Source organism: Corvus hawaiiensis, chromosome Z (genome assembly GCF_020740725.1).
Source record: "Corvus hawaiiensis isolate bCorHaw1 chromosome Z, bCorHaw1.pri.cur, whole genome shotgun sequence".
Lineage (NCBI taxonomy): Eukaryota > Metazoa > Chordata > Aves > Passeriformes > Corvidae > Corvus > Corvus hawaiiensis.
Genome location: NC_063255.1, coordinates 69,746,777 through 69,763,879, shown reverse-complemented (window position 1 = coordinate 69,763,879; position 17,103 = coordinate 69,746,777). Strand labels below are relative to the sequence as shown.

The window sequence follows — 17,103 nt, the reverse complement described above, 5'->3', positions numbered from 1 at the left end:
ACAGAGCATAGCCTTGATGTAGAGATATGTTTTCATGACAGCATTTTGTATGGAAATGTTTTGTGTGTTCATCATTTTGTATCATAAAAACGAATCCTTCATAATGTATAGAATTATCCAGCGGAGTACCTATAAAATGACTCTAACTGTATGTGAGTGCAGCCAAGAAGAAAACACACGTCCTCAACGAATCCCTTCACATTTATTCCAGGCTGTAAAGTTAATAAATTATCCTACAAGAGCTAGAAATCCTCTTGAAATTCGGCTGATTGACACATGCTAATACATGGACCTGTTGAGGATACCCCTCTACAGAATTTAAAAATGAAGACCCGCTGTACAATTCTGTAACTAATTTCAAAACATATTGAACCACCATCTAAGAGATACAATATTGTGATATCTCTCACACCCACTACGCATTAAAAAACACTGATTCCTGAGATTCACGGCGTGGGGGCACTGACTAATGAAAATTGAATTGATGATTACAACTGAATTTACATTTTGACATTTCAAACTGTTGGACACGGTAAGATTACTTGCGTTACTGCTTCTACTGTTTCTATCCTTTCTCCTGTTACCTCTCCTCACCTCCGTGACAACCCATAAAGTGAAGAAGACCTCTAGGAAAGAGACATTTATTACAATGTTTGAGTCACAGGGTGGCTGTCAGAGACTGAAAATAGTTCATGCCTCAAACACTGATATAAAGTTTTGCTCATTTTAAAGAAGCTACAACTGAAGAAGCTTCCCTGAAGAGTGGGACTTTGAAATGAAAGTCGAACTGTTGATTAGATAAAGGGACACGCATTGTTTAATCATTTCAGGCTGAGGGAAAGGAATGCATCCACAAAAGGCCAAAGCCAGCAGCTGCAGCTATCCCCGGCTGAGTTTGGGGCGGGAGGAGAGCACAGCTCACAGAAGCCAGGTTTACACAGACTCCTCCCAACCGAGGGGGGAGGAGGAGGTTTTGGGTGCATGGTGCAACCTCTGGTGAGAGGCAGTGAGCACCCATCCTCCAGTTCCACAAACTGGCCCAGCTGTGGAACCCCCAACCCCACGGCCACATGCACAGGACGTTCACGTGAGAGGCTTGGCCCCACAGGGCTGCACGGGATGCAACAGACCCAGAGTCTGCCGTGAGAGACTGACCCCACCCCAGGGGGACATGGCCGGACATGCCCACCCAGCCTGAGCATGTACACCCTTGGGACTCTGTGCCTTCTGGGGGCACCTTCGCCACCAAGAGACCAGCTGGAGAGGATCAACGAACAACATTGGGATCCACGGAGTGCTGATATTTCCCTTATTCTGTCCCTGTCGCTCTTTCTGTCCCCACCACCTTCTTTCTTTCTTTTCTTTCTTGCTCTCTTGCTCTCTCCCTTTCGCTGTTTTGCTGTTTCACTCTCTTCGCTGTTTCGCTCTCTCGCTCTATCATATTTACAATCAAATAAACCCCTTACTATTGTCATAAGGTCTCGTTTGCCCCTTAATTCGGGCAGAGGCATTTCTAAGAAGCTTAAAACTGGATCGTAACAGGAGCCAGCCATGGGTGGCAACCCCATAGGCCATGGCTGTGGAAGTAGGAGTCCTACTGGACCTCTGGTGCTTTTTCCACCTTTCACTTGTTTGGACTCGCAGGCAGATCCCTACTGGAAGCGTTATCCACACTACAGAACATCCAGGGTTTTTACCTAATAGCCCATACCCAAGTTAAAGTGTTTGTATGTTTTGTTTTAAACTGATTGATGGGAAGGATAATATAAAAAGCTTGATAAAAAAGAAGACCACCAGAAGATATGGACTAATACAATATAGAGCTCAAGCCAAATGAAGTGTCAAGTATAAGAGGGGGGATTGTTATGAATAGTTTTTGAAGGTTGGCTTTCGCCATATGTTGTATTAATTACGAATTTTATTATAAATTATATAAGGGATTCTAATGTTGGGTATTATGATATTATCCGTTGGAAATATCAAGGGTATAAGACACATGTTAAAGGATTGATGTTGCTGGGGTGGCTTTGATTGCACACGTTTGGTTTGGTGGGGGTTGGGTGAGTTTTGTGTGACAGTGCCCGTTCTGTGGGGAGCGAGCTGTTGCCGGCCAGACTTCGGGAGCAGCACCGTGAGAGCAGTGAGAGCCCTGGCCATGCAAACCGCGATCGCCTCAGAGCCAGAAAAGCGCGGGCTCGCAGAAGATTGACGGGGCCGTGGCCGTGCAAAGCCAGGGATTGCTGTGCATCAGCCGCGAGGCTGTAAAAGGCCGAGCCGCCGTTTCCTGAACGAGCCGCGGGCAGCCAGCCGAGCTCCCAGCGCTGCCCTTTGGCTTTGCGAATTTTTTTTTGTTTTTTGCGTTCTCAGTAAATTTTAATAACTCACATCCACTCCGCATCGGGGTCGTTTGTAACAGTAGCCCTCGAAGAGGGCAGAGCCCGGGAGAGGGGGGAGATGCTGGAAGAGGGAGGAGTGATCGGGAGAGGAGGAGATGCCGGGAGACGGAGAAAAGCCCTGGGGTACTCCGGGATGGAGAAAAGCCCGGGAAAGGGGGGAGCCTGGGACAGGAGGTAGCTCGGGACCGGGAAAAACCCGAGAGAGAGGGGCGAGCCTGGGAGACGGGGGAGAACCTGGGAACGGGGGGAGATCCCGAGAGAGGGGGGAGCCGGGTAGAGCGGAGAGAGCCCGGGAAAGGGGAGAGAGCTCTGGGGGAGGAGCCGGGCTGGGAACCGGGAGAGCCCGGGATCGGGGAGTCCTGCTGATGCCTAGGTTTTAACTTTTATATTTTCCGGATTCTGTACTGCTTAGAGTGTAACTCTGAGGTTTCTTGTAGCTTGCTAATTTCTGCCCACTTGGGCTGGGTAGACATAACAAAGCCTCTCCGGGCCTGCTCTCCAAGGTCACCCAGACTGTCCTAGACCTAAAAGTATAATCCAAAGAGCTTCTAAGGGGAGCCAGCGGAGGGGAAATTCCATCATTGAACTGAAACTTTAATTGGAGAATTAACCCTGATATGCAAATGAACCAAACCTATAAAGGTGTGAAGAACTCGTGACCTGGGGTCCATCTTGGGGTCCATTTTGGCAATAGCCTCTGGCTCCCAGGGTGCACCTTTGAAGGCCTTTCAAATAAATACCTATTTTATTCTTTCACTTCTGTCCAGTCTCTGTGTCTAGGAGGCCTCATAAGGCATCACTGCAGCCGGGCTGGGAACCGGGAGAGCCCGGGATCAGGGCGTCCTGCAGCCAGGCCAGGGCCGGGCGCGGGTCAGCGCGTTTCGGGGGAGCGCGGCTGCGGGGACGGGTCCGGAGCCGGCGGCACGTGGAAAGCACTGCTGGGCAGCACCGGCGGCGGTGAGAGCACAGCCCTGCCCGGGGATGGGCACCGCTCGGGCTCCTAACGAGGCGATGGCACTGCCGGGTTCGCCGCCGTATCCGCGGCAGCGCAGAGCATCGGTCCCTCCTCGGCGCCAGGGGTCACCTGCGCCAGGCACACCAGAGCATCGCCTCTGTCTTGAGAACCCCCAACGAGCAGCGCCTGGCAGGGACTGCAGATCCCCGTTGGTGGCAGGGAAAAAAGAGCAAAGAATCTTCCATGGGAGAATAAATGGAATAGAAGTGAGGCATCACTGTGAAATGTGTTGTACTGAAATGCTATTGCTCCTGACTCAGAACATGGAAGAGGAGTGGGGAGACAGAAATCAGAAGCTGGATGCAATGTCCAGGGACCAGTGATCTGGATAAAATGCTACACAATTGCTGGAATGCTGTATGGATGACTAACTACTGCTTGCCAAGTAATCTGGACTTGGGGCAGCATAGTTATCTCTCAAAAGTTCCTCTGAAGCCATGATTGAGAAAATTCTAAAGAAAGGCTCATAGACCCCCATTTCAATGCAGTTGCTGTGGGTTTGATAAATGAAATCTGCTTTTGCACCTTGGTTCTCCTAAAGGTTTGTGTTGGGTTTTTTTCACGCATGCAGGCATGCATGCAGGATTTGGAGATCTAAGGTAAATGCCTTCTATAAAGGGTGTGGAAGATACTGGCCTTTGGTCAGCAATACGTCAGCAAGAGACAGCTGAGCCATTATTACTGAGAGGAAGAACAGCCCTGCAAGAGGGGTGTGAGCCCTGGCTGAAGTTCAGTAGAACCACCTTAGGCAGGATCAGTAAGAAGGTACTGAAGAGTGAAGGGTCTAATCATTTGGTGCAGCATTGTATGGACTTGGGGATCACTACAGCATTGCAAACAAGTTCCCTTTGCGGCAGAAGAGGCTTCCATCTGCTGCCTCTGCCAGAGGCACTGGGATGGACAGAGTGAGCAAGGCTCGGTCAGCTGGCAGGGTTATGGACATTTGCCACAGAGGGGCTGCAACAAAACGAGAAGCCAAAGGCAAACAAGCTCATGGCCTGATTCCAGAACAGCCCAAGCATCCTTTTGGCCCTGCTGGCAGGACAAGAAGGCTCTTTGCACCTTAAAGGCTGCTTAGCCCTTTGCAGGACCAGCCCAAAACATCAAGATCTACAGCAGAAGGATGTGGGGGATTTGGGGTTTTTTTGCTCACTGGGTGGGAGTTGCTTCAGTTGCTGTTTTGAAGGTCTCGCCTGAGTTGTCCTAAAATACAGCAAAAAAAGGCTGTGCTTTCGCTGAGTGAAGCCACGTTGTGTCTGTCTTTCAGAAAGGAATAAAGAAAACACAGATTGCCTACTGAAATTGTTCTGCTCCCTTCCAAATCAGTTCACTAGTCAGGCATAAGCCTCAGGCATGTCCCCAGTTCCCTCTCTGCCAGCAAGGCAGAGCTGCATTGTGCAGTGCTTGCTGTGCACCAGAGAGCACAAAGCAGGCTGGCCTGGTGCCCCCGAATATTTCTGCAGAACGCTCTGCATTTCACACCTTTGCTCTGACTCAGTGCAGAACTCCAGGATTGCAGGCGCTTCCTCCCCGAGCTGTGTGAGGCACTGGCTCCTGCGGATCTGACCTGAGGAGCTGTCGCTGCCTCCCGCTGGCCTCGGTTCCCCTGGCAGAACTGCCGTGCCCGAAGGACGCTGCCCTGTGCTGGAGCCTGCGGAGCAGCCCGGCTCCCTCCCGCTGTGCCCAGGCTGCTGCACACACTGCTAACCTTCCCCAGGCCTTCCAGGGCAGCCGGCAGAAGAGCAGCAATCCTCAGCCGGGGCACCAGCCCTCGGCTGCCTTTTGCCTTTCTCTCCTCCTGGGCTGCCTCCAGACGGCCAATGGCACCAGTCTGCGCTGGGCCCAGCACGGCTACGCTTCCCCCGGGAGCAGCCAGCTGCCGCTTTGGCTCTGAGACGGGAGGATTTGCCGGCTCCCAGGAAGAGGCACCCAGCGCCACGCTGCTGCCTCTTGCAGCTACAAGGGCCTCCTGCCAGCCGGCCTCTGCCGAGCCTCAGGCTGCTCTGGGCTCTGCCAGGGCTCTGCTGGGGCTCTGGCCCGGGCAAGGCTGGGCTGCTCTCACCTCACAGTGGCTGACAGCTCTGCATCAGACGAGACTTTCAGAGCACCCTCACTGATCTTTCTGCTTTCTCAGTTGAGCAAGACTCTCCTCCAGCCAGAGATTGCACTTAGGGATACAAATCCAAGTGGCAGGAACCCCAGTGCTCTCGAGTCACAGCTGAACACCTGCATCTGCACAGGATGTTTTGGCTGCCCCACTCCTCCTCTGGTTTTGCCTGCAAATGCCATTGCCCTTTCTGCCTCAACTAGAAGTACCATGGCTGGGCAAAAACCGGCCAGTGCGTCGTATTCCAAAGGCAGTGTGGTGTGGAGAGGATGAATGAAGAAGAGCCTGCCCCACTTACAAACCACACCAAAGAAGCCATAAGTGTCCCTTTCCACCTTTAAGAAACAACTGACAATTCAGAAGGAAACATCAAGCTTATTCACAGGCTGAGAAGGAAGGGAATCTTCAAGGTGAGTTGAGGTTTCAGAAACTTTATTTATATGCAATCCTGCTCTGCAATCCTACACTACAATCCTATTCTACAATCCTACTTGACAATCCTACTCTACAATCCTATTCTAAGCTGGTTGTGGAGTAAACAGGTCTGACGTGATTATCACATTCTTGTCTCCTCCTTCCTCTTCTTCACTGCAATGAGCAGTGGCACCAGGCTGGATACAGGCTCAGCTGATGCTAGAAATGGGTGCTGCCCAAAGGAAACAAAACAAAAAAACCCAATGAACCATGACTTCCCAAGCTCAGTGCTTCACAGGCTCAATCAGGATTCCTCAGGTTCCTAGAAAGACGCAGAAAGAGGACTGACGGGACCATCTGCACCTCCATCTTCATGTGCAGGACCTTGCCATCACAGGCCAACCTGGCCCAGAATCCCACCCATCCATTCATCCAGGTGTCTTCATCTTGCTGGCATTTTTGCCCTGCCAGTGCTCTAGAAATGGTGCTTTCTGTCCCCGGGGTTTCTTCCTTTCAGGAAACTTCAAAGCCTCACATAGGTCCCTCTCTTTGAAAGACAGGCACTGTGCTAATTTCCACAGGGAGACAGAGCAGTGTCTGCCTTTCCATCCCCTCCCCCTCCTGTGCTGGATGGCACCTGCCTTCCCAGCAGGGACAGCTGAGTGGCACTGGGTCCTGCAGCTCCCTCTCTGCCACTCAGCCTGGTGGTAACCCTGGGGCAGTTCCCGTCTGCTTGACCATGCCAGGCAGCAGGTGGGGCTGGGACAAATCCATCTCAGCTGTCCTTTTGTGGGTGGCAGAAACCCCTAGGAGTGGGGCAGGGGGCACAAACCAGGGTCCCTCAGAGGCTCACAGCGAGCTCCTCACAGCCAAATCTCCGACTGCTGGGCTGGGACTGGTTTCCTTGGGTTCCCCCACCACCATTTCACGCCTCTGTACCCCGCATTGCTCTAGCTCAGTTCTTTTGCCATCAGGTAAGACTGAATACCCCACCAAATTACAATACAGGGCGACAGAAACAATCAGAGGATGGAGCACCTCTCCTCTGAGGACCAGCTGAGAGACCTGGAGAAGAACAGGCCCCAGGGAGACTTTATTGCCACGTTCCAGTACTTCAAAGGGGCTTCTGAGGAAGTGGGGGACACTTTTTTTAACAGGGCTAGTTGCAGTAGGACATGGGGTAATATTTATAGTATATAATGGGGATCAAGTCAGGTTGGGTGTAAGGAAGAACTTGTTTTACTCGGAGCATGGTGCAACACTGGCACAGGTTGCCCCGAGAGCTGGTAGGTGCCCCATCCCTGGAAACATTCCAGGTCAGGTGGGATGTGGCCCTGAGCAACCTCTGATCTCTTTAAAGATGTCCCTGGTCATCGCAGGGCACTTGGACCAGACGACCTCTATGGGTCCCTGGCAGCCCAGCCCAGTCGAGGATTCCACACCATTTTCATTAGAAAAGCACCAAGGGTGGAGGGGAGGGGCAGGGGGTTGTCTGATGCCTTGGGCTTCAGTGGAGGAGGAGCCCATCCCTCGGACACTGTTTCACCTGCAGCCCCTTCGCATTTTACCTGCAGGAGCTCCTTGGCAGACCAGCGCCGCTCCTCGTTTGTCTGCAGGCAGCAGCTCAGGAAGCCACGCAGCAAAGGCGAGAATAGGTTGGGCTCCTGCAGCTTTGGTCTCCCTCCTGTGGCTATCAGGAGTTGAGGCTGGAGAAAAAGGAAACACGAGGCTCCACCTGCTTCTTTCAAGTATCTGTAAATGCTCTCCCAGAGCCCATTGCAGTGGCAGTTTCTGCCCTGGCAGATGGGCAGACATGACTTTCCTATACCAACAGAAAAGCCAAACCCCAAAGCAGCCACAGCTTTTCCGACATCCAGCGGATCTTGCCTTGGCAGCTGATTTCATTGGCTGACCTAGCTAGTGGGAACTACATCAGCAAAAGCACGTTTTGCTTCTCTGAGGATTGACACCAGCTTGACAGGCTATTTGAAGAGGGAGTTTGCTCTATCTATACCATCTCCAAGGATTATTACATGAAAGGCATCTCTGCAGTGCTTGTTGGTCCATTAAGCACAGCTTCCATACAACAAAAATCATCAAGTTTTTTGTTCTCTTCTTGAAAAAAATGCAGACGCAGAATCCATCTAAAATAGATGGAAATAACAATGGAAAGAGGCCTAGGAGTCTCCATGAAAACGCCCGCCACAATAGTAACAGCTCTGTGCTGGTGGCACTGAAATAGATGGTGACCAAAGAGACTTTGTTATCATCCTCTTCAACCCAGAGGAAAATTTCCTTCGCTTTTCCCACACCACCAGAGGTCACAAAGGGGGTTTTATCCTGTCCCTCTGCAGCTGAGCTCAGCCACTGGACACGGTGGGGAGCTGGAGCCCTCCCTGTCATTATAACTCTGCAACCCAGGGACGTCCCTGCTCCTGCGGTAAAGGAACACGGCACCGGTGTCAACCACAGACCTTGGGTCCCAGCCCCAGTCACCTGGCTGCAAGCTCTTTAATGTACCAACAAACACCAAGGGTTTGGCATACAATTCTAACTGCAGTCTGAGAAAAAGACATGCTGAACTTATCCAGGCCACCCAGACACATGACAGAACAACGTACAGATGACTTGGAAGCCTGAAAGTTTCAAAGACCCACAGGATTTGGAAAAGATGCTACAGCTTGGAGGAAAATTGATGTGCTGTGGCTAATAAAGGAAGAAGCAAGAAGCACTGCTTGGGGTTTGCTTTGCTGGTTTTTTCTCGTCTTTTTTCTTTTTCCTTTCTCTTTCTGTTCTCCTTTTATCTTTTTCTATAAAATTGAAACTAGGAAGGTCCAGCCTCCATTTCAAAGGATATTTATCACACTGCTGAACTCTCCACTTGAAAAACTCTTGTCCTTCAGAGACAGAGCTCCAAGAGTGTTCAAAAAGCACATGAGAAACGTCAGGCATGGCTGAAGGCCAAAATGGCAGGTTTCTGAACTGGCTGCTTGCCACTTCCCTTCTGATGCAAGCAAAACTACAGCAGATGCTGATGTGCTGCAGGGCCATTTTTAGAAGGGGACCTTGGTGGAAGCAGTGCCAGCAGATGGCAATGGGATTTTGCCCAGTTGCAAACAGAACGTGGGACAGGTGAGAAAGACAGAGGGATCAGTGAGTATTGGCTCCTTACCGAGACAGGATCTCCATTCCAGTGAGGAGCTTCCCGTTCCACCATTTCGATTCCCACTATGCCAAAAGACCATATGTCCGCTTTGGGGCCGTATGGTTGACCTGTCACGATTTCAGGTGCCATCCACCCAGAAATCCTGGCCACTGATCTCTGTCTACTCTGCTCAGGGGTGAGCTGAGCAGAGAGGCCAAAATCAGCTGAGGAGAAAACAAAAGACTGTGAAAACCAGCTCAAATTAGGAAACCAAGCAAAAGAATTCCCCACTCTCAGTCTCAGAATGCACTGTGTAATCTGCTGGAAAACCGTCCGTGCTCTATCTCCTCAGGGCTTTAGCCAAGGAAAGATGGAATTGGCCACTTCAAAAAAACCCACATTTTTTACACTGCCCCCAGCAGTGGCCTTTATTTTCCTGAAGCTTTGGATTGTAGCTCCCTCCCTCTGGAAGGGACGCACACAAACCTATGCCACTCTTGACTGCTTGTTCCTTGTGATACCTCTGTGCATGTTGCAACTGTGCCCTCAGCTCACGGCAGGGGTCCCTGCACTGCCACCAGCACCACTTTGGGGGAACTGGCAGTCACTCGAAAGCAGCCCCAAACCCCACATCCCCGGAACGCCGTGCCTGACCGAGAATATACCGACCCAGCTTGACAGAGCCGTCGGTTCCGAGAAGGATGTTGCAGCTCTTCACATGTTGGTGGATCATGTGGTTTGAATGAAGAAAATCCAGTCCTTTCAGGCACTGAGAGAGAAAACAGAAACAGGAGGGCAAAAATTAGTGATGTGATATCAGCACGCAAGAAAGGAAACAGCTCTAAAAGATTCCCTTTCCAGGGGAATGGGGAGTAATGGCAGAACACGGAGCCATCGAGAGGAAGAGCTTGCTGCTCCAACACTACCTTTCTAAGGGAAGGCATGTCAGCTTTTGAAAGAGCAATGGGAATTGCTGTTCTAGACTGTCCCCTGCAAACCAGCCCCAATGACTGCTGCTGCAGTGGATGTGCTCTCTCCATCCAGAGGACAAACGAGGGTTTGCCATGAAAGAAAAAGTCCTTCCCTTTGGTGCGAAGTGGATCACTTTTGGGTGGGGGGCTGCATGGCAAAGGTTTTCTTGCTAGTCTCAGCATAGACTTGGAAGTATCACATGAGTCACCTTTCAGAAGCAAACAGCATTTTGGGTGCGCTACTATCCTTTTCAGCTGAGGACTGTGAGAAAGGAGTCTCTCTTTTTCTTTGCCATTAGTTTCAAATCCTGCCACCAGCACCTTTGCTTTTACAGGCAGGGAACGCAGTGCAGACAGGCTCCAGGCAAACATTTAGAGAGGCAAGGTGGAGAACAGCAAATACAAATACAAGAGACAGAGCGAGAATACAACAGCAGGAGATAAGAATACAAGAACTGAGTACAGTGAGTGCATGCACACTGCCACACAGTTCACTTGAGATGCTCTTGCTTCTCCATAGCATAGCAGCAACACAGAAACAAAGCTTGGCACATGAAGTCTCTGCTGTTCTGAGCCCCTGTTTCCCAGACAATCCTGCCCAAGCCCTTGGAAGGAAGCACAGGTGGGATCCCTGACCTCTCGACTGATGGTTGCCATCTCGTCTTCACACAGGTAGGTCTTGCTGATGACATCGCTCAGAGTGCCTCCGTCCATGTACTCCATCACCAGCCAGAGTTCCTCATCCACAAGGTAGCTGAAGGAAGGAAACAAGGGTGTGGAGATGAACATACATGGCTACGTTGCTGTTTGGAAAAGACAATGGTTGATTCTTGTTTCTGGGTCCCTTTGAAACGAGGACAGAACAAAAGGAGTAGACGTTCCCTCTAGGCTGTGCAGTGTTTGCAACCTGTGCAGTCTCAAGGAGAAAGGCACAGCTGTGAAAAAGGAGATGTCCTTGATAGCCAGCAAGTGAAAAATGCAGTTTCGTAACAGCCCAGATAAAAAACCTGTCACGCATGGTGTTTCTGGAAATAAGCACCTAGTCTTCCTGGCATGCACAGCAATGGAAAAGAGGGGCAACAATCCCAGGGAAATCCTCTCCAGGATGGTTCATCAGCACTTAAAACACTTGAAAAAATCAAGCCCCAAAACAGCATGGAGGCAGTGAACTTAAAGGCTATTGATTTAGTAAGATAGTGCTGATCCAGGTTTTTGAACAAACTTCAAACTAAGTGTGCCAGGGAAGATTAATGCAGACAAAATGCACTCTCTTCCCATCCATTGGAGATGAGTAGAGAAATGATAATTAACCAATAATTAACAGCTCTATTTTCTGCCAGTGACCCTGAATCAGGGGGAGGAAGGGAAGCAGAGGTTAAATGATTTGCTAAGAAGCTGCTTGTTAAAAGCAATGCATACCGCTTGCTCGACACTTACTGTGCCTACCAAAGCAGAATGAGAAGATATGAGACTATTGATAAAGGGAAGGAATCGTGACCAAAGATCCTGTTTTCGAACATGTGCAGGGAAGCAAGATGAAAAGTTCAGAATGAGGAAGACTCTTTACTTCATCTGAGGAAGACTCTTATTTCATCTCGGAGACCCCTGCCCACGACCACCAGACAACACTGCGCAAGCGCAACGCGGATGTAAACGACTTTTGGGCTCATTGTAATACGAGGCGAGGCTGGGCAGGGCTAGGCAATGAATATGTATAGGTGTATTGGGAAACTCAATGACTATGGGACTTGTAACCCAATACATACCAGGCTGAATGCAGCTGTCAGCACGCATGACTTTGGAGGAATTATCCCCCATGCGTCCCAGCGCTGGAATAAACGTACCTACTTTCCTCCTTATTCCAGTAGTGGAGTCTTTCCCGCATATCAACCCAAGTGGGTTTTTAACCTCGCATGCTTGAGTACGTGAACCAACATTCATGGGATAAAACCACAACCACTCACCTGTCTAAATAGTTCACAGTGTTGGGGTTCTTATTCATTTTCATGACCATGAGTTCATTTCCAGTTACTTCCTTCCTCCTTGGTCCTCGAAGATTTATTTTCTTTATGGCCACCTAAAATGACATGGAAAATCCGTACCTTGAGAAGTTGGTGGCACATGGAGCGAGTGATTTTGGAATGACACAGCCGAGCTGTGCCAAAGTGCCTTGTGATTAGACACAGGAGGAATTAGGAAGTGACATTCCAACAGCCCATTTCTCCGCTCCCTTGGGGCCAGAAACAGGACATGTGGCCACTGACGTTTTGCCCTGTCCACTTGGTAACAATGGTGTCTCAACTATCACCCACAAAGCTCTGCCCACACTCTCTGCTGCTGTCAGGGATCCAAAGAAGTAATCCAAGCCTTGGTACTCTATGGATACATCCTGGGCTATAACAGCAGGGCTTAGGGGCTTTTAGGGACACCTTGCACATCCCTCCCTAGGTGCACTTCCCAAGCGCAGCACTGCAGGTTGCTAAGGAACTACCAGTAAGATTCAGATGTATTTGCTGGCAGCCAGAAATGAGAATTCAGGACTCTGAAGCTGTAGCCTCAAAGAGCAGTGAGATGCTCTAAGGCACCACCTTTGTTTTAGCCATTGAGAGCAAGTGAGCGCGTCCTTCTCCGAAAGGGACCGCCGCCCTCCTTGCCTTCCTTCTGGCAGCTGAGAAGGACAAAGACTGTCCCAAATGCATTTTGCAGGCTGGCACCCGTCTGCGCTTCCTGTGCCTTTGCAGCACAGCTCTCCCGGTGACCCAAAGCTCCAGCCACAACTCACACCAGAGGGGAAAGCCCTCGAGAGCTGCAGAATCTGCAGGGGCTGTTGACATTTACCTCTCCTCCTGTGGCACTGTCGAGTGCTCTACAAACCTCTCCGAAAGTCCTAGAAACAAAACAGCAGCAAAGAAAGGAGAAGCTGTTTAGACCTTGGAGTGAAAGCCAGCCCAGATGGGAGATCTCTGCTGTAAGTGCCTAAAACCTGCAGGGTGCAGGAAGGATCTGCCAGAAGGCGATGATGCCTTTTCCTCTCAAGTGTGTGGGCACTGGGCCTGTTCCTGAAGCTTTGGGCTTTAGTGCCTCAGCTCAAAAAGAGAGCTTATTCTTTCATCTCGGGTTTCAGTTTCTGAACGGTGTGGTTCTAATCCTGACCACTGAGTATTTCCTTCAACAAACTCTTGGAAAGAACTGTTCCTGAGAGCTGTTATCTGACAGCTCCCAGGGGGTAGGTTGCTCTTTCAGGCAAGCAAGATTCTTCTCCTTTCATTAGTGTGGCCATATGATTTTGAGACATACAAGAATGCTAAGGAAATTAACACACAGGTGTCCCACAGCTGAGAGACAGGAGATCTTCCAGCTCCTGTTCCTTGCTGCAGGCAAGACCTTGGCAGCATGGAGATGTCTTTGACAATGCCTTCTGACCACACTTACACATTCTGACCAGCACTGAGAGATGGGACAATCTAACGCCAGTGTCTGAACATGTTTGCAACTTGCCTGACTTCACACTTGGTAGATATTCCACCAGCAAAACTCCTGGCCCATGATTTTGTAGAAGTAACTGTAGTTGTGATGCCATGAAGATTTTTGCCTTTTCTTTTATACCCCTGTTATACCTTTTTACAGCTTCTGTATTCCTAGTGCTTTTGCCTACATTCTTGGACTTGTTTGTCAAGCTAAAAGACTAAACATTTTAGAAGCTTCGTAGTTAGGGATGTGTGTGTGTGTGCCCCAGACCCCAAGGTCCTCTCCAGAACATATTCTGTAAACCAAGATAGAACCATCCAGGGGAAGGTTCCTTGGGGAGGGGGGGGGGCTCACTTGAGCCTCTCATTGGGGAATCTTGGATAGATATGCTAATTAGTAAAGCCTATAATGATATACCCAATGTTGGGGGGACACGGGAAGAAGAAGAGACAGAGACACAGGGAAAGACTCGGTGGGGTGCATCTCGATGCATATGACCTGGACGTGTACACCTAAGGAGCCTTAAAATAAATACCAAGGTAAAATCCCTTTTCCCCTTCTAACCATGTATGCCTCTTCATTTTAAGACCAGGAAAAGGCATCAGTTGGACTCACCCGCTGCCGATATTTTCCAGTTCAATGTATTTCGTCACCGGATTTTCCATGCTCACCATTTTCCCTGAGAGGAACAAAATGCAAGGTGCTCACTTGAAAGCAGAGATGCCACCTTCCAGGAGATACAAAAGGCAGCCGCGCTGCCCGGGGCTCTGAGCCCCTTGTGGTCAGCTGGGTAACAACAGCAACAACAGCAGCAGCACCAAGACAGGCAGCTCGGCAGCACAGATGGCTGGCACAGATTTTCTACAGTTCTTTGGAGAGATCTCTTGCCAGGAAACTAGCCACATTCAGAGGAGACAGAGACCAGAAGAGAACAGGTACCAAGGCAGGTGAGTTGTCATCTGTAAGCACTAAGGAGAGCTGGAACTAACAGCGGCTTTCTTTTCTTGGGAATAAGCACTGTGAGATTCAACAAAAGGTTTCATATTTCCCAAGATTAAATGCACCTTGGGTTCTAGAATCAATTCCTATGAACAAGTGACATTTTTAAGACAGGAAGGAATATTGCCAAGTGTTGCCAGGAGGGGAGGGCATCTTCTCCACCTTCCAGCAGTTTGCCAGAAGAACGCCTTTCTCTTTGTAAAGCAGAGCAGCTCATGCTATAAGCAATAGCAGCGGGGCTTTCAGCATCAGGACCCTCAGCCTTTATGGGCAGGCTGAGCTCAAAGACGCCCTTGCCGTGCCCCATGTGAAGAACCACACTGCTTCTCTTCACCCTGACTGCGCGGCTCAGTCGCTCGCATTGGACTCGCCCTCTCAGCTCCGCACACGTCCCCGTCTTCCCAGCTCGGCACAGCGGCCATGGGCAGCAAGGACAGCAGTGCTCCTCAGGCGCCGGCGTGGCACGGACAGCTGCCCCGAGGAGATGCTGAGCCTCTCGTGAGTCCAGGCCGTGCGATGCAGAAGCCGGCCCGGACGAGGGGCTGCTGCCTCCCGGCAGCTCCGCGCTGCAGCGGCCGGGCAGCAGCAGGACTCTCTCAGCTAAGGAAGGCTCCAGCCTCTGCAGTCGCACCGGCCGTCAGGGGCAGGGCAGGTACCACAGCAAGGCTGGGAAGGGCCAAGGATGAGCACTGACAAGCACTGGGAAGAAGCCACAGCCAGACCGAGCCCTGTTACAAGCTGTTGCCCCCATTCAGGGCACGACAGGATTGGCTTTGAAATCAGACACACCGAGGTGCACATCAATGGCCTTTTCGTCCCAACAGGTGATGGTAGACACAGAGTCAATTGGGCTCTGTTCTCAGCCCCACCAGGCCTTATCTGAGAGCACAGCACTGGCAGCTGTTATGGGCAAGAAGCAGATTAAATGGGTTGTGCTGCAAAAGCACAAAGGGCTTGATGTGTTTTCCTGGAGAGTGGCCTGCACAGGGTTGTGCCAAAGGGTAGAACTCCAGCAGTCACAGCCTTCTGCTGATCCAGGAACAGTCCCTGCTTCTGCCTTTAGCGGAGAGGGAAGCTCAGGCAAACCCAAGGCAGTCTGAGCTGCCCTCAGAGGCAGCAGGAACACCCAGAGCACTCCCTCGCTGCCTCGAAGCACAGCAGTTCCTGTGGGGAGTCCTCAATGTCCCCACAACCACATGTTCCAGGAGGAACATTTGGTACAGCTGTGCTGGCACATGCACACAATACACTGTCCCTCACCCAAGAAATACACAAAACGTACTCAGTAGCTCCAGGTACTTGTCCTTGTTCTCCTGTTGCTGAGCAGCTGTGACCACATTGGAGCTGAGCAAACTGCCTGGGCTCCACTTCTCAGGTTGGGGAGCAAAGGCTCCTTTAGATGACGCTGCTGCTGCAGCAGGTTCAGTGACAGAGCCTGTGTAGATCTGAGACAAGAAATGAGTTTGTGTCAGAAACTGTGGCTGGCAGAGACTGCCCTGGGATCACATTTCAAATGCAAGCCCTTAGGAAGGTGCTGTCAGCCACTTTCAGAGCTCTTAAACGGGTTTCTTTGGATGTCCACCTCTGAAACCAGAAGGGTCAAAACCAAAGCCTGGTTTTACTCGAGTTCATGGTCAATTTCATGTTCCATTTTCATGGATTTTCTGAAGGATGACTGCCACAGTGACTGCTCCACTTCCTCCCAAGGACTCCTTTCCCCCTCCAAGGGCTGCAGACACACTTGCAGTTCCTTGTTCTAATGTTCTACCTCCTCCCATTGGATCCTCTTTTCCACCACCATCTTCAGGATGTGCTCAACCTTTAGCACCTCTGGTTGGGACAGGTCCTGTGCCTCACGCCAGCCTTGGGGCTCTTTGTGGCCAATCACTTGCTGGAAGTCTTCACAGGCTGCCAGGTGAGATGTCAACACTTCCACCTCAAGTCAAACAGAACAAAGCAGTCAGACAGTACAGCTTGTCCCTGTCAGCTGTGGGTCACAGACTGTGAGGAAAGGGAGAGAACAGGAGAGGGCCAGATTCACAAGGGATACAGAATTCAAAATCTATCTGGGTCACCAAGTTGAGCTGCAGAAACACCTCAAGAAACAAGGAGAGCAGGAACAGGCCAGCAGGAATCCATTTGGATGACTGCCGGCCAACAGGCCAAAGGACTAGTCCCACTGTCCAGGGCAGCAGCTGAGATTCAGCAGCCCAGGACGTGTCCTTCAGAGTGGCTGTGATAGAGGCCACAGCAGGAGGGCACTCAGAGGCATCACCCCCTTGCCTGCTGCTCTGCAGAGGAGAGGCAAGAAGGGCAGAAGCCACCGGTTCGGTGACTGCAGCGGCTCTCGCTGTTGCACTCACTTGCTTTTGTAGAACCTCCTTCTCCTGAAGCAGGTGATTAAGCTCTTTGATGATTTTCATTCCTTCCTCCAGCCTCTTCTCCCTTGGCTTGATCCTAGCTTTATTTGTCTGCAACTCTGCCTGCAGGCTGTCCTCCACTTTCTGTGAAGAACAAGCGAGAGCAAGTTTCATGAGTGGAGTGGCTGCCACTCTTCTACTCACCTGGTTTTGTAGATCGCCCCTCTG

The 17,103-nt window shown here is 50.7% G+C and overlaps 2 protein-coding genes across 2 annotated transcripts in view; one reads left to right on the top strand and one right to left on the bottom strand.

Moving 5' to 3' along the window:
- Positions 1-17,103, top strand: part of LOC125320283 (serine/arginine repetitive matrix protein 1-like) — a 147,879-nt gene that overhangs the window by 33,000 nt on the left and 97,776 nt on the right. The gene's annotated exons all lie outside the window — the stretch shown is intronic.
- LOC125320417 (serine/threonine-protein kinase PAK 3-like) lies at positions 5,934-17,092 on the bottom strand. Its single transcript, XM_048292725.1, has 11 exons — positions 16,879-17,092; positions 16,284-16,451; positions 15,798-15,960; positions 14,132-14,195; positions 12,887-12,935; positions 12,013-12,125; positions 10,685-10,802; positions 9,747-9,846; positions 9,105-9,301; positions 7,501-7,638; positions 5,934-6,164 (listed from the first exon to the last, which is right to left on the bottom strand). The coding sequence occupies exons 1-11, from the start codon at positions 17,047-17,049 to the stop codon at positions 6,075-6,077; spliced, it is 1,371 nt and encodes a 456-aa protein (XP_048148682.1). The 5' UTR covers positions 17,050-17,092; the 3' UTR covers positions 5,934-6,074.